At 37.4% G+C, this 22,506-nt stretch overlaps 2 protein-coding genes across 7 annotated transcripts in view; one reads left to right on the plus strand and one right to left on the minus strand.

Moving 5' to 3' along the window:
* Positions 1-335: 335 nt before the first annotated feature.
* On the plus strand, positions 336-4,104 carry Ras85D (GTPase ras-like protein 1). Its single transcript, XM_022084469.2, has one exon. It carries the CDS (start codon positions 484-486, stop codon positions 1,057-1,059), a length of 576 nt encoding a protein of 191 aa, XP_021940161.1. The 5' UTR covers positions 336-483; the 3' UTR covers positions 1,060-4,104.
* Positions 4,105-4,447: 343 nt separating this feature from the next.
* Crag (DENN domain-containing protein Crag) overlaps positions 4,448-22,506 on the minus strand; it is a 39,979-nt gene continuing 21,920 nt past the window's right edge. For 3 of the 6 annotated variants that reach the window (XM_087354859.1, XM_087354858.1, XM_087354863.1), the window contains 16 exons: positions 21,751-22,027; positions 20,182-20,343; positions 18,751-19,662; positions 16,685-16,771; positions 13,480-13,623; positions 12,760-12,971; positions 12,007-12,073; positions 10,765-10,896; positions 9,621-9,754; positions 8,687-8,772; positions 7,675-7,842; positions 7,070-7,234; positions 6,184-6,278; positions 5,632-5,807; positions 5,161-5,336; positions 4,448-4,752 (listed from right to left, as the gene is read on the minus strand). In XM_087354859.1, coding sequence (XP_087210985.1) covers positions 5,200-5,336; positions 5,632-5,807; positions 6,184-6,278; positions 7,070-7,234; positions 7,675-7,842; positions 8,687-8,772; positions 9,621-9,754; positions 10,765-10,896; positions 12,007-12,073; positions 12,760-12,971; positions 13,480-13,623; positions 16,685-16,771; positions 18,751-19,662; positions 20,182-20,343; positions 21,751-22,027 — 2,954 coding nt within the window. In that variant the 3' untranslated portion in view covers positions 4,448-4,752; positions 5,161-5,199. The remainder of the gene's footprint in view (positions 4,753-5,160; positions 5,337-5,631; positions 5,808-6,183; positions 6,279-7,069; positions 7,235-7,674; positions 7,843-8,686; positions 8,773-9,620; positions 9,755-10,764; positions 10,897-12,006; positions 12,074-12,759; positions 12,972-13,479; positions 13,624-16,684; positions 16,772-18,750; positions 19,663-20,181; positions 20,344-21,750; positions 22,028-22,506) is intronic. The other 3 variants (XM_087354861.1, XM_087354862.1, XM_087354860.1) reach the window with 3 other exon arrangements.

Here is a 22,506-nt window from a genome sequence, read left to right on the forward strand (position 1 = left end):
CTATACTGACATTTACTCTGAATGAACGAATGGTTACAACTATGATTATTTCTGTGCAAGACCTTGATTCAAAAGCATTTTTTATTTATATATGTCACTATCTCTAACGCTTATGCAGTAAATCCAGAGGATTTATGAGTTTTGTAAATGCTTTGTATTGTGTGGGAGAATACTACTCGTAGTTGTAACTATGCTGATCCGGAAGATATTTCAAAATATTATTACTTGGAAGGTGTACATTTAGTGGATTTATTATAATTTGACCTATTGGTGGAGAATTTTTAGCATTCTAGAGCTAATATTGGTACTGCATGGTTACCGCAGCGCCTACGTATTAATGCGGAAATGTATTGAATGAAAATAGCAATGGCTGTTGTATTCTGAAAAAGTGAGTAATAATAATGCAGGCAGTCGGAACTGTTTGGCATAAATGATGGAGTATTTTGTACTATTGAATTGTTGAAATTGCGTATTTTCCGCAACATGACGGAATACAAGTTAGTAGTCGTAGGCGCAGGAGGCGTTGGGAAAAGTGCCTTGACCATTCAGCTAATACAGAATCACTTTGTTGACGAGTACGATCCAACAATTGAAGATTCATATCGTAAGCAAGTTGTCATCGACTGTGAGACTTGTCTCCTTGATATTCTTGATACAGCCGGACAAGAAGAATATAGTGCGATGAGGGAGCAATACATGAGAACTGGAGAAGGATTTCTGTTGGTATTTGCTGTTAACAATGCGAAGTCCTTTGAGGATATTGGAGGTTATCGTGAACAAATAAAGAGGGTGAAGGATGCAGAAGAAGTGCCTATGGTCTTGGTAGGCAACAAATGTGATCTTCCATCGTGGGCAGTGGACAAGAACCAAGCTCGTGAGGTTGCCAAGCAGTATGCAGTTCCTTTTGTTGAGACATCAGCAAAAACACGAATGGGGGTCGATGACGCATTTTATACTTTAGTTCGTGAAATCAGAAAAGACAAGGAACAACGAGGGAAAGAAAATCGCAGGAAAAAAAAGAAGGTTATAGATGTAAGGAAAAAATGCTGCATTCTGTAAACTAAAAGGCAGTTCAGAAGGAATGATTAACTGATATTTTAATAACAGGATCACTGCTGTAGTGAGGCATCAGGATACCAACTACAGTGGACTCAATATAACTCTGAGCCTGGATGACAGTCACAAACACATGTGGGAGGGAGGGAAGACTGCAAAATGATGGTACATATGGAGAGATAACCCTTGAATACCATTGGCTGTGAAATTATCATATTTAGGCTATAGAAGCTGCATGTGTTGGTTAAGGGATGTGCCTGCATTACTACTATTTTATGGTTCCTTTGGTTCATAAAATGTGTAGTGTAGAAGTCAGTGTATGAAAATGCCACTGATTGTGTTGAAATTAAAAGAGGGAAAAAATATTTTCAGTTACATTACACATGCTCAAGACAGACTCTTCATTACCTTTCTTCCCCTTGCCCTTTCCATCTTACCTTCCCCTCTTTCAGTGACATATCTGAAGCTTACAGTTATGTTGTGGTCACTGTACATACTTGTAAGTTTGCCTTTAAAAAATATTACACATTAGGGTTGTGAAGGTGCATAATTTGCTGGAAGACTCTTCAAGCTGTAATGTTATATTGTCTCTTGGAGAGCCTTTCAACAAGTAAGAAAACAGATCGAAAGGTGAGATGTGCCTGAACAGAGAACTGTTGGTACATTGAGGGAGTTCACTTGTAACTTAATGATATACAGTACTGTAACTGCCAAATTTTTTGTTTAAAGATTGCACAGTTATGATTTTAATGTCATGAGCCATCAGCAGATATAATGAAGTTTAACATGTATTAACACCACCTACTTGTAACTCCAAGTGCAGCTTTATGATTCATTTCAAATACTTTACACAGGAAGTAATAATTATAGCTATAATTAAGCGGTGACAAAGGACATCTGTTCTTAGATCAAGATCCAAAGATTGGCTACTAGTGGTATGAACAACAAACTGATAGCACATCAGATTTTTATGGTACATATTAGCTAAATATCTGTAAGGGGCATGTTATCAACAGAATTATCCTGTCAAGCACAAATATTGAAATGTCATTGTTCTCTTATGTTAATAGTTAAAACTACTGTGTTATGTTTATTTTTGAGCAAATATTGGCATACTGTTATTCCATAATTCTGATCAGAGTTCATATTACAATAACATTTGCATTGTAGAACGTTTGCCTTCTGTAGCATAAACAGCTTTTGCTCTCTGAAGACATGCTCAAATGCTAGTATTTAATGGTTACCTCTTCAGCTTCATATTTGCATTTGCTGTGGGCACGTACCCACATAAGTCAAGACTTTTGTTGCTGAAATAGCAGTTTTATTTCATAAGTGGCATAACATGAAAAGGGAGGATGATGGGGAAGAATTTAAAAGGAATTACTCATTGCTGGATGGTGTGATGAGAAACCTCAGTCTGTAATCCACAATGAAACCTGCAACCTCCCAAATACCACTACGCTGACATTTGTTGTTCGTGACTGCCGATTGTAGCGTATTAGAATATTAATATGAAAGCTACAATAAGAATGCACATAATCTACACTGAAATATTAATACATTTTGTATTTCATTCTCAGTTATAAATTTGTGACTGTAAGTTTGTGAAGTACATAGTGATCTTAAAATGTTAAGCCAGTAAATAGCATAGTAAGAACAGCCATAATGGTTGAAATATGTATTATATTTCACATGTGTAAATATAAGAATTACTAGGACAACTCCTTCAGGTCAGGTATTTTTATAGCTGGAGAGAAAGCTTCACAGATTTCAAGTTACAAATCTTATTTTCATTCAATAAATAGTATTGATTTCATGTATGTGCCAAAGTAATCACATGTACATTTTGTGAGTTTGAGGAATTGCATATTCAGCAGACTCGCATATAGTAGTGGTGACTAAAAAGGGTGCTGCATCAGTAAACTCCTTCAGAGTGTCCACACTCAACCTCCCTTATACACATGCTAGCACCTCCTGAGAGGTAAATCTGACTTTAACACTGTGACATTTGAAGTTTTCATGGCAGATGATGATTTTGTGGGTTTTGATCCTGTGTAGACTTCTGTGTTATATACCTGCAAGTCTGCACAGCATCAAAACACACATCATCATTAGACTTGAACAGGTTTCCTCCATAATCCCTGTAAAGATTTATTATATGTACCATAGGACTAGCTTTTCTGTCCATTATTGACAGTGCCCTGTTCTTTCTACCCTCATTCGCTGCTGTTTTCATATTACCAGTTTTAAATACATGGTCTCACAGGTGTTGCTTCTGAGCTACAAACACTACTAAATATAATTTAACGTTCATAGGGCTATACAGCCATATGCGTAGCTTTTAACCTGTAGGTCTTTGAAATACACTTATAGTTTAAATATCTAATCTGTTAATGTAGTGTCTATGTGTAAATTTCCACAGTATCCATTCAGTTTATGCAACAAATACACAAATCAGCAATCTTCTGAAACAGTTGGGAGAATTTAATTTTGGCCCATGGTGATCCACTGTAACCCCGTCTTCACAAGAAACTCAAACCCAGATTTTTTATGGGCACTTGGTAACCCAGTTTGATTAACTATGGTTGCAGAGGTCCTGTTAATACACTATTTCCATACTTAATATGAGACCTCTGAAGATTGTCAAGGCCTACTTCATCTCTGTGTGTGGTTAATTGAATGTTTTCATAAACTTACAGTAATTGTACACTGAATTCACAGAATTTTAAAAATCCTGAGACTACTATGTAAGTTTATATTTAAAAACTTTTACATTAAATATATAAAATGTGCTTCAGTGTGATAGGCTATTTAAAATGTATTTCAGAATTAATCTACCTACACAAATTTTTTCCATTTGAAATTTTTGTATTTTAATGTGTAACTTTTATCTCTGATTCTACTATATAGCTGAATATATATAATTACTGTAGATTTACATGAAGTGTTAAGATTCTAATATAGCCTGCAGCTTCATTAAGACATTTTGATTAATACCAAATGATACTGTAAGTGAATAATTCTAATAAAGGCTGAAAGTTAGAAATATGCATTTTTGTTGTCATTGTTATAAAATAATACTGTTGTCATTTTTAGGTTTTGTGGAATTGTTGAGGTAATTTGCCTGAAATGTTTTACCTACAATGATGTCCCTCAACTACCAAACTGTGAGTGAACGTTTTTGGGTATCCAGACCCAAAGCTTTAGCTATAGTATGGCATAAGATGAAAACTACCACAGCCATGTCTTCCAATTAATCTTGCCTTCTCTTCTTTTTTTAATAAAACTATTAAGCAATAACAATGCACAAACTGTAGACTTGCAGACCTGTACTAATACACCATTTACATCAGGAGTCGGTTTTTGCCAAAGGACCAACAGTCAAAAGGAATTTTGGGTTATTCCATTTATTAACTGAAATTTAGTAATACAGAGAGTCAAGCTGCCAAATGCAAACGTGGCGTGATGCACCACTTCTACCACAACAAGCGTAGCAAAGCATTTCTCCCAGTATTACTCATAACAAGCAGATATATATCTAAACTAATATACATCAGAATTAATTTGCCGCAAAGTTCATTGTCACAACTTTAACACAATCACACTTTGTAACACTGGGTACCAGAACCTGTTCCCTGCTTCATGACTACATGACGTGGCTGGGATGCCTGGTATTCTGTCTGTTCTGGCAATGGCCTGCAAATAACAAAGTGCAGAATACAGTTCCTCAGCACTGAACCTCCTGTTCTTCAGGTGTCACTCAATTTGACAGCATTCATAAAAGTGGCAAATACATTCATCATAAGCAATTCTATTCAAATTATTGGACTGGGGCTTATTTATTTATCTGAGGTATGACTGCAAAGTAAATGAACTTATTGCAGAGAAGACACCTACTCAGGGTTTGGGGTTCTTACAGAGGTGAGTATGAAAATGACTGTCTTCTTGGTTGTAGTGTCTGGTGTTGCCAGAGTGATGCAAAATTACTTCAAATAGCAAACAGAACAATTGTTTTCCAAGTTTAAAAACTATGCAATATGGAATATTATTTGTATTATCCAACTCAAAGCAAAAACAGCCATGCTTGTTTCAGAAAGTACTTACTGCACTCCTAATCAAAGAATCCAGGCAGGACATGTCATGTCAGAGTTCCAGCTCCTTGAAGTAGTGTCTGCAATACAGAGATGCAATGGACGGGGGTTTGTCACATCGTTGGTACAATTTCAGGTCCCTTTCTGGCAGATGCTCATATGCTGCCATGTACTTGCGGTCAAATGCAGCTGCAACCATACAATGAAAACATCTGACAACTCTGAGACCCAAAAATATTCAACATAATACACTAAAACAATTTTAAGTTCTTATGGTGGTGGGATGTAAAAGAGTCCTTGGCACTCCTGTTTTGCATTTTGGAAGTGCGAGGTTAATCTGGAGATCAGATATCCTGACATTTTTCACGATTTTCCCCATGCCATGGAGACATAGTGGGAGATGAGGTAAACCCTCACACATTCTTAATTTCCTCACTTGCTATGCGTGAGTGGTAGTCAGCTAGGGAAACTGAAAATGTTTTACCATGATCGATGTTGTCCCGGCCCATAACAGTAAAGGCCAAGAACAAGATGTCCCAGTAGAGGGAGTGGCTGCGAGTCACTCCCTTCCCCTTCAACTTCTGCCTTTCAATAGCAAGTTTCTTGAGGGGTTCCAATAAGTCATTGCAACGAACACCAGAGATCACCATCTGCATCACACTATAAATACACCTATTTTACAATACTGCAATGCTACCATAATGTAAGAAGAGTGAAAAAGTGTTCCAACAATTCTGAACATGCAGAAGCAAATAAATACTTCACAGCAGTGAAAATATACACAACATGGAATGTTGTCCAGCTCAATTTTTCACTTATCAAGAGGGACATGAACGCATTTGTGATATTCCTGGCTGTGATTCTAATCCACAATCATGTGCCTTCTTTTCAGAGGTAAGTTAAGCAACATATTTTTCCAGTTTCAGCCACAACTTTGTGGTAATTTCCTAAATATATGGTGCAAAGTCCTGTCCTGAAATTGTTAACTGTAATTAACTGTATAATTATGGCCGAACTTCTACATAATGCAATTTACCTTCGTGGTATTGAAGTGCGATCAGTGATCAGGGCACTCACAAGAGTGCTGGGTTGCTCATTTTGTTGCCACAAGGCATACATGGGCTGACCAACCTAATAAACAATAAATAAAAATAATAAACTTACAAAATAAAAAACAAAGGTAAAGTTCTCCCTTTGCTCAAGCATCATGCCTTAAAAATGTATGGGCAAGTGCTCAGTTCCATATTCCAGTCATTTTACCCCCTAGAGAAAGAACCCAGGACCCACAAAAATAAGGCATTGCTAACACTGTCTTATTTCTTCTTCATGAACCGAGAAATTTCAAAATTTAAGGATCTCCCTTCTTGCAAGGTGGATCAAGTGATAAACTTCTGATCAGTAGTCAGGATGTGTCAAATTCAAATTTTGGCCAGAACCCAGACTATCCTAGGGTTAGATCTGAGGTTCTCTTGTTAGTGTTGGAGTCGGTAAGGTTCTCTGAAATGTATGTCTATCTAGCAGAATAGATGATGCTAATCCCAGAAGACAGCCACCTTTACGCTTAAGTTGTTTATGATTTCACCAAGTCTCTCCATGTTAATGATGGGAAAGCACCCTGAAATAGATCACGGCTTCTTCCTCAACAAATATGATCATCCTTTCACAACATCTGATTCAGAATAACAGCTGCAGCTGGTACAGTGCTGTTAAATAATCTATGATCCATCCATCACACCAAATTTCATGTTTCAAGCTGTAATGGTTAATGAGCAAACATTGTACAGTACAAACAGAAAAATTCACTATGTGTCCCTGCTGGAATGAGGATTTAGAAATGTGGCATCACACATACACTTGAGGATATGATCTTCATGGAAAACAGTGAATACAAAAGAAACTGGAACATGCTGGAGTGTCCTTACCTCCTCGTGGAGACGCCGGTTGTCCCACATGCAGCGGATAGCCACATTGTTATGATCACAGTTTTCCCACGAAGGGTGTGGCACCTGATTTCTGTTTACAGATGCAGCATGAAGGCACAATCCTGGCAGATGACTCTCAATATTGATCCTCTGGAAAATCCACACCTGCACAAACATGCATACATTACTTTGACCTTCTGATGTATGTAAGTAGGTTGCAAACCTATGTCTAAAATATGGTGAATGGGAATGAAGAATCACACATTTTTATTTTTTTAACATAATACTGAAGCCGAGTCATAATTTTCTTGTTAACATGAAAGTCTTACATTTATTGTTATTAACAACATTAATAAAAGATTACTATTTTACAATATAATTCCCATATTGTTTGATGGTCACAGTCAGTCCAGTGTGTTACACAAGACTTTAAGCAGTTATCAATGGTGATAAGAAATGTAAGTTGCTAGACAATTGCTAATGCTGGTTCTGTAACATTGACAGGGGTCCAAGAGAACTACTACACTGCTCTACCTCTAATCAGGTCTTTCAAATATATTATGGAAATTTTTTTTTCAAAAGCAAGCAATCAAACATAACCTCACCATGTTCCAGAAAATGATCGGATGCTCATCCACAAACCGAGGCTGTGTGAGACAGATGTCTCCATCAGTATGTAGGATATTCTCGAACTCCTTGCGTAACACAAGGGGGTTGAGGTAAGGCACCGTGATGGGCTCCATGTCCATGGGGGCTTGTTCCGCTTGTGGTGCCTGGAATCAATACTAGTCTTCATAATGGAAGTTTTATGGACACAACTGATAGACTAATTCCATTAAAAACACATTAGTCAACATCACTGTAATATATTCCTATGAGATCCACTAACATGAAATTAAAAGAACGATAAATTCAGGAACTTCCTGGCATATTATAAACATATATTTTCTTTGTAAGACTTGAGGTTCTATATTTTCTTATGTCAAGTGTAAAACTAATTAAATACACAAAACTGTTGTTTTATATGGGAATGAAATTTGGTCTTCCACTGCGAAGGAGGAATATAAACATATCAGAATGTTCAGAGACTATCTAGAACAAGAGAAAATAAGAACAAAGAAAACATTATATAGGCACAATTATGTACCAATTTAAAGAAATTATAACTCTGAAATGAACTTATGGTAACCGTATTGAGAACTTACTTTAAATAAGAATTACATTTTTCTTGGAAAACTCGAAGGGAAAGAGACCATGCGTGAGGCGAATCAACACAAAGACAATGATCTTTGAAAAATATGGCAAGAGTATGTGTACTGGATTGATTCAACTCACTAAGGATAGAGTTGGTCCTTTGTTAATATGGTAATGAATCTTTAAGTTCCATAAAAGCAGAAAATTTCATGATTAGCTGAACAAATTAAGAAGAAAATCACCATATGGTAGTCCAATTATTGAAGACAACATGAACATATCAGAGTAATGCAGAAGGATATAAACTGAACAGGAAATGGAAGAGTAGAGCAAGCAATTCATAAAATGCTGAATTTGTGGCTGTGTCAACATTTTATGCAACTTTAGACTGTTTCATTTTCAGACATTTAAGCTTAACCATACCTTAACATCCTGGTCCATGCCTCTGGGCTGATGTGGTTTCACTGTTTGACCTGTTACATCCCCATCAACAAATGAATTACTGCTACCTGCAACACATGGAAGCAAACAAAAATTTCCTGACAATCTTTAATGTTACAAAATTCTTCCCTCCAGATACTAACAACTTGTGAATACTGGTGAGACCAAAGACGGTTTAAGGAGGATTTTGTGAATGGTATAGGTAATAAGTTGCTTTAGCATAAGGACTAGAAAAATAAACTGGCATGTCACACTCTACCTCTATGTCTTTAACTTCAAGGGGTCCAGCATAAATGAAAAAATTATCCCTAGAAAAGTAATATAACACTTGGGAAAATACAAATTGAGAGGTTCATAAATAATTCTGATGTCAAGTACATAGGTGATTAGAATGTGTAGAAAAAGGAGGAAACTGTTGGTAAGTAAATAAGATGTATTCATTGAGAAACAATGCAGTAAATTATGAACTGGATACAACAGGTACCATTTCACTCAAAATTGAATGTGCACCTCAATTTTCAAAGGCGAAAACTGAAGAAAACAATGTATACATATCAGCTGACCAAAATATATTCCATATTTTCTAAGTACAATAAACAACTATCAATGTATTAAACATTTATGGTGACAGCTTCTACAGAAACACCTAACAAACTGAATATGTGAGAATAAAATATTTTTTCTTCTTTCTAAAATACTTATTTTTACTTCATATGGGTTACCTGACAACCAAGCCTCTACATCTGTTTCTGTTGAGAGTACGTGGTAAATATTTTGAAAACTATCTGGAAAGTAAACGAGCACATTATATTCAGGTAAATGCAGTTTGCTGGACACAACATTAAAAACTGCTCAATTCTCAATGAACACTAGCTAATATGAATGCAATGAGAATATTTCACAAAAAAATGCTCACCGAAATTTGAAATATGTGCTTTGCCATGTGACACACTTTCTTGGCTGCTTATGTGTTCCGCCATAGGATGTCCCCGATAGTCTGTCACATTCACAGTCAGAAATGGCACGGTGGCTTTCCCACAGAACTGACACCTGCACAATGCAAGGCTCACAATCAAATTGGCAGCCATCCAGATTATACTGCTAAATCTTGGGCTAAGCACCTCGCTAGCCTTTGAAACATTTTCACTTGATAACATAAGTATATACCATACATCTGATGATTCTAATAGTACTAGTCCATGAAAGAACATGCCAATAATCTAACATGACATGTTAAATGTTCAATACTTTTAGTGAAGCTATTATTTTACACTTAAATTATGTATAATTACATAATAAAAAGCTTCATAACATTCACTCTTCTAGCATTTATTTTTTTAATCACAGAAGTGGGGTGATACTCATCACTTGGTAATGATGCCTAATGTACCAATGCCTGAAAACTGAAGAGAACTGATCATCAATGGAATGAATGGCATGGGAAAACCAAAGTACTTGGTGAAAAATACGTCCTAGTGCCATGTTGTTCAATACCAATCCCACACACTTATATGGGACTGAACCCAGGCATCAGCACTAAGAAGTTATGCACATCAACTAATACTGTTATTACATCAAGCAGGATGAGATAAGCAGAGCATGCAGCATACATAGGAAAATGAAAAATGAGCGAGTATGCAGAAGTGTCGTCAGGACATGTCAGAAGGAAAGGTAATATGAGAGATCTAAAATATACAAAAATAAATATTTGAAAAATAGAGTATTAGGGTGCAACCTGGAATAAACTGGCCTAGGATAGGTCCAGTGATGGAATACTGTGAGCATGATTCTGAACTTTTTATTTCTTCACAAGATGGAAATTTCTTAACAAGCTAAATATCTATCAACTTTTCAGGAAAGACCCTGCATCATGGAGACAGTCAAAATGAGGTATAATAGTATGTAGGATTTGAGGTTTTCACAGTGGTGAGTCTAAAGATGGCTGCCTTCAGGTATATAGTAGTTAGAGCTAGAATTGCAGCTAGGAATGAAATCATATTATGGAAGTAGATTAAAAGTTTCAAAACAAGTAATACTCTTTGTTTACAACATGAACATACTTTGTGTTGAGGTTAGAATCTTCAGGGACCCAGCCAGCTAAGATTTCCTCATCATGTAACACTGATAAGCAATTATGGCACTTGGAACAGGTTGTCATCATGAGCTCCAGTGCTACTGGGGCATGGTGATCCCTGTAAAACATACCTGCATTGTTGTCAAGAGGCCATACACCTGCACATATATGTACTGAACTTTACTTTTTACTTTTCTCAGTTGCTGCACAATGATGTCTTGTGTGTGTGCCAATGTTCTGTTGAGACTTCATCCCTGGAGATGAAAGCTGCTTGCTCCCATGAAACATTGGTGTAATTAATTTTCATTACACAGAATGATATTTTAACTTAACATTCAGCATCCTGTTGTGTGAATCCTTCATTCAGATAAAAATTAGTATTTATGACAGTTAACATCTACAATATTTAATATTATTGTATTGACATGTTTAAACTATTCTATCATTATCAGGCACTATAATATGATACATCAGTTCAGTTTATTTTAATTATCACATTTACAGGTCCCGCGCCGTAGCCACGCGGTCTGAGGCATCATGCTTCGGACCGGCGATACGGAATGCGCGCTGGTTCAAGTCTCGGGGGAGAAGAAATTTTCTCATGAGCTTTCGACCAGTGTATGGGACCGGTGTCAACCCAGCATCGTGAGGAAATTGGGGAGCTATAATGGGTAGCGTAATCCGGTCAGGAAAGCTAGCAATGGCTGGGGGTTCATCATGCTGACTACACATCACCCTATATCTGGTTGGATGATGATCATTCACCTCTGCTTAGGCATGTGAACCTGAGGCCAGCAGTCAAGCTAGTCGGCTTTGGCTGTCTGGAGCTGTTACGCCACAGATTTAATTTAACTTTAATTTATCACATTTACAGCTGCGTGATCATATATGGCACTGGTATATTATTCTCTGCTATGTTTATTCATATACCACATCCCCACAATTCAGATCACTTATTAACATTAACATTTTGTCATATATCATTACTACTTAAAATTTTAGTGCTGGGGATTGAACATGGAACCTTCTGGGTACCAAACTTACATGCTAGCCACTAGACCACAGGAGTGGTCAAAAAAGTATTCAGAAGGTTCTGGCTTTAATCCAGATAGCAGCAACTAATACAAAAATACAATAAAAGTGGCATCAGTAACACAAGTAAGATTAGAGGTAATTCCTAAACAACGAAATTATTAACAAACACCTCAGACAATGTAAAAAATCTTACCTGATAGTAGCATCCCGTGGATAGAGCTGTTCAGGAATAAGCTGTAACTGGCACCACATTGTAGAATCTGTACATAGGATTTCAACATTACATACAAAACAAAGTGTTTCTTGAGAAAAGCACAGTTAAGTTTTATTCACAAATCAACACTATATCGAGGACAATTTCAAAACCTGGCTGCTTCAGCACTACAGAAAGACCACCAGGTGCCACTGGACTCCAGGACTGGTCTGAATATTGCAGCAGACAAAAACCTTTGCCCCTATCAAGATTCAAAACACAACAGCCCAGACCAATGTCAGTCAGTTTACTAATGAGCTATTCCTACTCACAGCAGAAAAACAGTATAAAGACATACCTTATGAAAAACATTCTTCTTTCGATCAGCTACTCTTTTAGACACAAACTCTTGTAATACTAATTCCTTACAACCAGGTCAAGAAAAACACTTTATAAATCTAAGTGGCACTTTCAGAAATTAGAAGCAGGATGGAAATCCAAAGAAAAATTAAGTGTTTATAAAACTGTTTTCACAGAAATTTCACATGGTCAATTTCATCATTGGCTGAAGCTCTGATCTGCATGTTCAGATCAGAAATACAAAAAGTATATTTACACATTTTTTACATACAGGTCTAAATGTACAATCATTTTAAACAAGTACTGAGAACCAGAATGATACTTTCAGTGGCATGGTAATCTGGCATATGGACTTGAGACCCAGCTTACAGAAATATTAATGCATAATGTTACCAGATTCATCAAGGGGCTGCAAATTTGAGGAGCTTCCCTTGCGGCTGCCCTCTCCAAACAGGTCCAAGAAATTGCTACTGAAGTAGTCGAGATGCTGGTGTACAGTCAGCGGTGAGAATTCACTTGAAACACGTCGTTCAGGCCCACTGTTTCCTTCTACTGGGTCTTCTTCATAGCACAGATTCTCCACCTCAGCATTCGCCCGGCCGTGTCTTGTCACAATACAACAGATTCACAATCAGAATAACAATGAATTCATTACTAAACCAGTAAACAGCCTTCGATTATATTATTAGTCACACAGGTTCAATTTGCAAAACAACAAATTGTAACAGAAAGGAGCCATCCCATAAACATACAGAGCAGTGAGATCTGAGGTTCTCATGGTGGTGAAGATGTCAATGTTGGTGTTCTGGATTGTAACATTGTGTGGACTTACAAACTGTTAACAAGTGTTGTAGTAACAATGAGATATTATTCAACAAGCACACACACACACACATGTGCATACCACATAACATATCACAATTCTGTCATGAGCCACAGGTATGCAGAACATACAGTTCTTCATTTCTCTAAACTTGGCACATAGTCTGAAATCAACACACAGAATAATACTCATAATGGACTATTCATTAATACAGAGCAGCAAATTATATGCATATACAACTGTCATTTCCATCTGCTTATGGATTTAGTTGAATCCTATGAAGAACCTACCCAAGGCTTGGTTTGACAGGTGTGCTGTTGGCAGAAATGGCCTCCTTGATTTCATCAAATTTCTTGGCAACCAAATTTCCTGCTGACTTCAGAGTGCTCAGTCCACCTCGAAGCAGTTCATTTTTGCTCGTCAAACTGCTGGGGCTATAAACAAAGATGGCTGTCAAATGGCAAATCATGTGTACTGACTGATGCAATGGCAACATCTACTTTCTGTCACTGACATGGTGATGTAACAATGATGAGTAATTATTTAAGTTTCAATAAACCATACATGTATCTATGAATTACAATGCATATCTTTTTGGCTAAAAGGGTCCTTCTACTTAGACATGACAAATGTGGTGGAGGATGGGCTTAGTTTTCAACAAAAAGTACTGCCAATGCATCGAGAATTAACACAAATTAGAAACGTAAACTGAAAACCACATTTAAATGTCTGTTATTCTCAAATGTCTCTAACATATTTATTTATGTAAGACTTGAGGTTCTCACAGCGGTGAATATGAAGATTTCTGTCTTCTGGGTTATTGCGCTGTGTAGTCTGGTCGATGTTAACCAACGTTTCAGAGGTCATACTGCCTCCGTCATCAGGGCGATGAATATGCCAATAGGGTGTGAGGAGTTGGATTTTATAGGCAGGGAAGTGAAAGGTGTAGCCTGCCCCGAGCCAATGGGAGCAGGTATGGGAGTGGACCAATGGTAGCACGTGGGCGAGGGTGGGAGAGGGAGAGAAAGGTGAGTGTAGTTGTATGGATAAAGGCCCTGAAAAGGGCCGAGTTAGTGGTCTGGTTGGTTCTGGCGGCGCACTCTTGCTCGTTCTCGGAGTCCTCGGAGTGTGTGGATCAGAGGCTTCCAGGACCGGCTCAGGTGAAGTCCATCTTCCCTGTTAAAGTTATCAGGATGAAGTTCGATCTCGATGGCTTCCCTGATTAACCGGTCCATGTAGCCGGTTTTTGAGGAGAGGATAGCAGTGTCCTCTAGCTGTATCTTGTGCTCCAAGTTGAAGCGGTGTTCAGCAACCGCAGATTTCTCGGGCTGCCCGAGCCGGATGTGGCGTTCGTGCTCCTTGATCCTGGCCTCAACGGAACGGCCTGTCTGGCCGATGTAGACTTTTCCGCACTCGCAGGGAACTCTGTATACGCCAGGCGTCTTCAGTCCTAGGTCGTCCTTTACCGGCCGGAGAAAACTGGGAATTTTCTTTGGCGGAAGACCAACAGACTTGATGTCGTGCCTGGCCAGCAACCTGCTTATGCGGTTGAAGGTCGTCCCGACGTAGGGCAGGAAGGCAACCGAGGCTGGTTTTTCAGTAGGCGGTGGCAGCCTCGCAGGCGGATTGAGAGCTTTCTGAATCTGACGGTTGCTGTATCCGTTTTTCCTGAAGGTGGTGGTGAGTGCCTCCAGTTCACTCTGTAGGCTGTCGTGGTCGCAAAGGGCTTTAGCACCCTATTGGCATATTCATCGCCCTGATGACGGAGGCAGTATGACCTCTGAAACGTTGGTTAACATCGACCAGACTACACAGCGCAATAACCCAGAAGACAGAAATCTTCATATTTATTTATATTTTTGTGTCATAAAAACAAATTTTGGTGTGGTGAGCTACTGTATACTACAAAAGGACATGGAGCACCAACTGGGAAGAAGAAACAGCTTCTTGCAACTTGGCACTGTTGAGAAAAATAACACAGTGTCATATAACATGACAAATCTTTTAAAGAAAACTCAGAAATAAGTATAACAAAAGTAGAGTTAGAAGAATATCTGTTGGTGCCCATAGAATTTAACCCCAAGCCACCAATACATAAAACAAAAACAATACCATTCACATGCAAACACAACTTGCATTCTGTAAATACATCCAGAAACTTACCAACCTTATCTCGCAATGGCAAGATGCAAAACCCTTCCTCTTTAACATATAAAATTTCATAAAGGAACTTGGACACAGTAAAAGAAATAATGGGTCATGCAACTTTCTGTGAGATTTGTTGGCTACCTCCAACATCATCACTTATTACTAAAATATAACAAATGATGTTCTACTTACAAATAGCAAAGAATGTAAATGATAAATAACAGTCACTCAGATGGTCAAAAAATCTGTAACTTTTATGGAACCAAAAGGAACAATACTGTGTACATAAGACCCTGTCACAAGATCCGTCCTATTCTCAGCCACTTGATATCTGGTGAAAGTGTACAGATGAAGAGCCTCCTCATTGTGTAACTTTCCTCTTTCTCCTGTTATTTCTTCTCTCCTACATTCAAATATTTTCCTCAGTGATATAATTTCAAACACACTCAGTCAATGTTCTTCCCTTAGAGTGATGACAGACAAAGTTTTGTGTATTTTAATCTTTAGATATTTAGGGTGAAGACAAAAAAGATGGAAGATTCTGGAATGAATGACACCAAGCAATCTCCAGAATTAATATGTTCTTACTTTATTTGTAATGTAGTTTTGATTTGTTACTGTCAGTTTCCAATAACTGAACTGACACATTTAAAAGGAGATCTTGTTCCTCAATTTGGTAATAAAGATATAAACATATACTTACTCTTATCAGCATTTATATATAGTTCAATCTCTTTATCATCATTAAAAGATATTTTGTTTTTTTACATAATTGATAAAACCTATTACAAATGCAGCTGAGTACAGCTGGTAGCACTATGCATAAGGTTGCTTCCACAAACAGAGAACATACCCTGGACACAACTTGCAAATCCTATTAACTTTCCATTTTATGGAATTCAGGAGAGGAAACATCACAGAAGGCCAAAAAAGAGACAGAAGTTCAGACACATATGAGGAAATTACATCGTCAGCATATGATTGAAGTGACTCAGAATGGAGTCTAATGGCAGGCTTTGGTATTAGTGTTAATATCTCAAAATCTTCATGTAGTTACCAAATAAACATCAACTTCACAAAGAGAGGAATACATATAAAATGTGCAGAAAATTTTCACTGTAACATGAAGGGGGTTCAGTTTTTTTGATGACTTTCTTGTAATAGGTGTACCTTAAGAAGAACAAGAACACAGTTGACTATAACATACTGCCACAGACAAATGAATGTCACTGAAATAATAAAATAAGCACAATGCAATATAATACTAAAAATAAATTATATAATATCATGCAAAAGAGAGCAAATTTTGGTTGGTTGGTATGTTATGGGTATTAGCAAATGTCTGACCTGAAGTTAGTGATCGCATTCTCTATGATCTGAGTGCCGATGAGCAGATCTGCTTTACGCAGACTAAGACGAGCAGGGGAATAGCGGCTGCAACGGAAAATAAACCAAGCAAGACAGTACTATTAGCATGAAGTGCTGCCCAAGGGCTGAATGTGCAATTACAGCAAACATCATCATTACCTGTACACTGCACGATGATGGGAGCCTGCACTGCAACTACAAGGACATCAACCAGTTACTCTTCTGATTACCCACCTGACTGACTAACTGAATCAACCAGTCAAATCAATGACTGATCAAACAAATGACCTGCTAAACCATCGACCAATCAAACAACAATCAAACTAAAAACAGCGTAAACAAAGGACAAATCACAATTTACTTTCCTAAGAACATCACTAGCCAAACAGTGCAAGTTTTGAAGTTCTTAGCACATAAGATAAAAGTTGATGTCCCTGTTAAATCTACTTCTTAGTCAGATCACTCTGTTGGTCAAAGTACTACTTTACAACAATCATGCAGGTACTTTGGTGTTCAACAAGCCACACACACACACAAAAAAGTTAGATGACAAATCACAATGTGCTTCTAAATAATTCACCACAGTATCATTATCTGATGGAGGGGCAGTCAAGAGTGGAACTATTACAAGGATATATCTTTAAGAGGATGCCCTCAATATTTGATATGAGTCATATGTCAACTATTTTTCTACTCGGTCCTTGTGAACCAAGACATTTATCACAGTGAAAAATTTGTTTTTCTAGACCCTGTCCTGAATTTCAACACTGTTTCACTGCACTTTCCACTTTCATAAACAGAGAAATATGGATATATGATTTTTTATCCCAAAATTTAAAGTTTCAAAATAAAATACTGCCTTCATAAACCCTCCTCAATAAAACATTTATGGCAAACTAGGTAAGAATTTCCATTCTAGAAGTCTGGTAATACTGTAAATACACATTCTTAAACTAACACAACATTTACATGCAAAATAAAACATCTCGCTCTAGCAATAAAACTGAAACATTTTAATTACATTATTTCAATTCCCACACTTTGCACTTTCTAGATAAAAGTGTAAAGCATAAACAACTAAAATAACTCTAGACAATATCTAAATGGCATAGTGTTTTCTAACACAAGTTAGTAAAGCTGAACTACTTTAAACACATAACACAAACTAATTAATCTCAGTTTAAACTTTGATAGACATTCCTACAGTAATTTCTTCTTAAGAAGTTTCTCTAGGGACCAAACATTGAAACTTGCTTACTAGGAAAACTTATCAAAAGGGGAATAGAAAACTATATTACAGTGATGTTTAAGTCAAAGCTTTTCATTTCAATTACATTTAAAAATGTGGTTTAATAGCAGTGGAGCATTTTCAACATAAATACATATTAAAACAACCGACACCAAAGAACACATCCTAACACCAATAAAAGCACATAAACCATTGTGCATGAACATTCAATAAACACAGCCACTTGTTAAATAATGAGTATTGCTTATTTCCTGTTACATGGATGAAGCCTTTCAGAAAAATGTAAACAACCTGAACTGAATCTGACCGTCATTTTGATGCGTCAATTAAAAACAGCCAATTTGGAAACTACATTTACAATCATCTAAGCATGTTTCCTGTACACTGTTCAATGTCTAAAGCTAAGATCACACCTCTTCCATCTTCAATTCTGGCTCTGCCTCCAAGTACAGACAAAAAACAAGAAAAGAGAGGAAATGGCTACCTTGTCATGGCCCATTAAAAATAATCTTCTCAACACCACACTAAATAATGGCATAGATCCTTAGAACTATCCTTTAACAGCATGTGTTTTAAAACATATGAACTGAAAAATATATATGTTTGACACACACATCAATTCAATTATCTAACACAGAAACGAAACGTGGCAACATATGTACAAATTTTTAAACAATTATCCTAAGAACATTATGGTGGAACTTAAAAAATTGTACTTTGTATATTGTAAAACTTATCAGGGAACTTCTTCCCTGGGAATCACTGCACATTATTAAAATGAGATGGAAGTGTTTACCTGAAAGGCAACTTGAAGCTGGAACTGATGCCCCCCAGACCAGACGTGACACCAGCAACTGTCGACACTGGAACATCAACAGGCATTGTGGATGATCGATGCATTGGCTTTCCTTGCTCCATACAATCTGAACACTCACTTGGGGAGCAATCATGACCAAAGGTGGCACTTCGTGAAACCCCTCTTGTCTTGGTGTGTCCACCATACAGAACTGGGCCCCCGGGCGCTTCTGCATGTTCCAGGATCCCCGGGCCAACGATCGAACTTACCGATGTTGAGCCAGAATCTACGTGATCTCCATTACTGTCCACAGCCTTAATTACTTCAGCAGTCTCCTGCATGTCTAATGCACCAAGTGGGTCATTCTCTGTTACGGGTGTCCGAACTGGTGAAGTTTTACATGACGGTGAACTCGGAGATTTGGACGGTGAGTCATATGTATTGTCTGTCCTGTTCATAATCAGATGTTGCACATCACAATTGCTATCACACTCCTCCCTCACACTGGAAGTGTCAATTCTGGATGTTTCCCCTACCCCATTTCTCCTGCTACTGTGAACCTCTAGATCACTGCTGCTCCCACCACTGTCACAGGCAGACACTCTGGCTAGAGAGTCTAAACTGCTATTCTTTTTATTTTGAGATTTCAAATATGTCTGTGAGCAAGACTTACTGTGCCCTAAATCACATGCACCCTTTGCTCCAGAACGTTCCCACATGACACTACTAAGACGACTGACTCGATCGCCCAGCCCAGAGAACAGCTTGCTGGCCGAGTGCTTTGGCGTGTGACTGCCTGTAGAATCCAAATCATCAGTGCTACCAGCTGAGCTTCGTTCTTCTAGGTTCTCTGTAGAAGATTCACGACTTGTTCGACGGAAAGTCAAACTGCTCCTGCGCCCAAAGAGGGACCTACCGAACAGAGGGTTGTTACAGCAAAACAACAGTCACTAGTTCACTGTAATTACACAAATAAACACTACATTTCAGGAGCTGTCTCTGCTACTTCCTTCAGGTGAATGGCAGTCATTTTATTATCAGTTACTGTTCAATTGCTTCCATTTTTAATATCCTCAGTGGTCCAGTGTTTAGATATAAGTTCAGTATTCAGAAGTTCTAAGTAGTTCCTGAATGCAGCTACTGATACAGAAAATAAGCAAAAGAATGATTACTAATCAACTTATTATGTAAAAATGGGAGTGCAGCAGACTCCTGAAATGCCATGTGTATTAAATACATCTCAGACCATGGACAGTGCCTGATAATTATGGTATAATAAATTAACTGTTGTCAAGAATAATTAAAGAACCATTACATATGTAAAAACTAAAAACTCTGGTCCAAATACTATATTATGAAATGTCTTAACAAATTCCTACTCTGTAGCTGCCAACTGCAGTAGAATACACGAAACTGTACCAGTACAGTTACCTGCTAGAATTGGGTTTTGATACATGAAATCTGTCTGCACCACCAACTCCCTCTGGAATGGTAGCCACTCGACCATTCAGACCACTCGTGTCACCAGGCAGGCCAAGCTTAATCCGGTTCAATTTATCCAGGATCTGAGCATCATTTGCAAAACTCTGAGACCTGAAACATGAATCACACCTCTCCATCATATTCCTCAGTAAACACATCATGATACACAGTATTTACTTTATTGTGTTCATTCATACAATTCACAAATTTATATTTCTTATACTTAAATACAAAAAAAAACATATGTTTGTGACATGAGTTAATATTTTATTTTACATAACTGAAATAAAATTACATGTATGATATGGTTACATGTGGCCAACTTCAACTCCCTGAGTATTTTAAACTCATTATTTATAAAACCTCAAGTGGCAAGATTATAAAGCTGACAGAACTGGAACAGGACCAAATAAAATTATTAACATTTTCACTGATACATTATTAAGTCCTGAATTGGCTCAATTATTTTCAGGGCTGGTTTAACATTCACCACCTCAGAGATCACATATTTGGATTCTATTTCCTCAAGGGATTTTGAAGTACGTACACACAGAAAAAATCACATATTTAATGAATGTCTTGATGCAAGCAACATGTTAGTGAAAACAGATAGCCAAATGTGATTATTTCTATCAAATACTGTAGCAAAAAATACATGGCACAAACTAATAAAAAATAACATAAACTGATGGATAAGCTTAGGGGAGTGTGGATTAAGCACAATACATGCAACAAGGCAGAAAGTCTGAATCAACTCGCAGCAGCAAAGTAACAACCAGTTGGACAAAACTGAAAACATTTCATCACTGCAGTGAAGGGGTCAAATGGCTGAAAATATTAGACCAAGGAATATTAAAGAGATGATTTCAATTTACCTGTATGAAAACATTTTCCCAGTTAACATAATGTCCAGACTGATTAATGGAGTTTTTAAAATCTACTCAACTGCTAAGGTAACAGTCCTATGACATCACTTTCCTCTATAAAGTAACGGTTTCTTTCAGGTTACAAGTTACACTGATTTTCTACTTTCTGTTTAAATATGGTATGATAATTTTAAAATGTGTTATTCCAATAACACACCTAACAGTTTTGACATGTGTGGTATACTTGATGTACATGATGTTTCACATGTTGACTTTACAGATAACTGGTTGTCATTACAATTCACTCATTATTTTTAAATTAGTGGTGATGGTTAGGAATAAACCTGGGGCCTTTTAAACGCCAGGCTAGTACACTAGCCATTACAACACCAGGCCATAGCATATAAGTTTAGTCCTTGAAAGATCCCACATTCACTCTCAGTCATCACAGGTAATCACAAAACAAAATTCTCAATATAATAACAACCAGTAACCTGAAGACGGAAGTACAGCCATTCTTGAAATGTCATGTGTATCATACTACAGACAACAAACAACAATATGTTCAACAAATCAAGCACTGGCATAATTAATAAACCACTGACACATACCTTTAGAAAATCAACATTAAATGTGAACATTCAGAACTTACCTTATAAGTAACCGAAAACACTCAGAAGGGCTGTTGGTGTCTGAAGAGCGTGGTGACTTTGGGCTTCCTTGAGAGTTCCCACTTCCTGGAAGATGTCCCTGACGTAAACCAAACATGAACTCAGAGCAGCTTCCACTACGATTCCGTCTTCTTGGATTGCTGGGTGAGACACATGCAATAATCTCCCTGGAAATTTCATCATCAAGCAGGTCCTTCTCTTCGGACAGAGTGGGACCATGATATAGTCCAGTCATCAGCAAGCCTGCACTGCTTTCAACTGCAACATACCAATATTACTTTCAGACAAGGCCACAAAACTGAGAGTGCCACCATTATTTTCACATCTACTGTGTTGATACTTGACCGCAGTTACAAAATAAGATACACAAACCAGAGCAAGGTTCACAGAAATGCAGAAACACAAAATCTCACTTTATTGTGTTCGTGGATCAACCAATTGTGTGACACATGGTCTGCTTTGAAAAGCTGATAGTTACTCAGATGGTCAAGAAATTTTCTGAATTTATGGAACCCACAAATTTTCTTTACCATGTTCACAAAATCCTGCCACTGGATTTTGGCACAAGCAAGCTGAATCCAGTCCAAATCTTCACATTTTATTCTTTATGATCCAGTTCAATAATATGCTTATATTTATGCTGAACACAGTAATTATGTCAATCTTCAGATACAATTCCATTCACATCAAAGTTGGTAATCCTTCTTAAAATGGTGTCTAATAAATCTCCATTATTT

Source organism: Zootermopsis nevadensis, unplaced genomic scaffold (genome assembly GCF_977971745.1).
Source record: "Zootermopsis nevadensis isolate Lab colony 2312 unplaced genomic scaffold, Znev_1.0 Znev_ptg000024l, whole genome shotgun sequence".
Classification (NCBI taxonomy): Eukaryota; Metazoa; Arthropoda; class Insecta; order Blattodea; family Termopsidae; genus Zootermopsis; species Zootermopsis nevadensis.

Coding starts and splice junctions, on each gene's coding strand:
- Ras85D (XM_022084469.2), top strand. CDS start 484: ATGACGGAATACAAGTTAGTAGTCGTAGGCGCAGGAGGCGTTGGGAAA.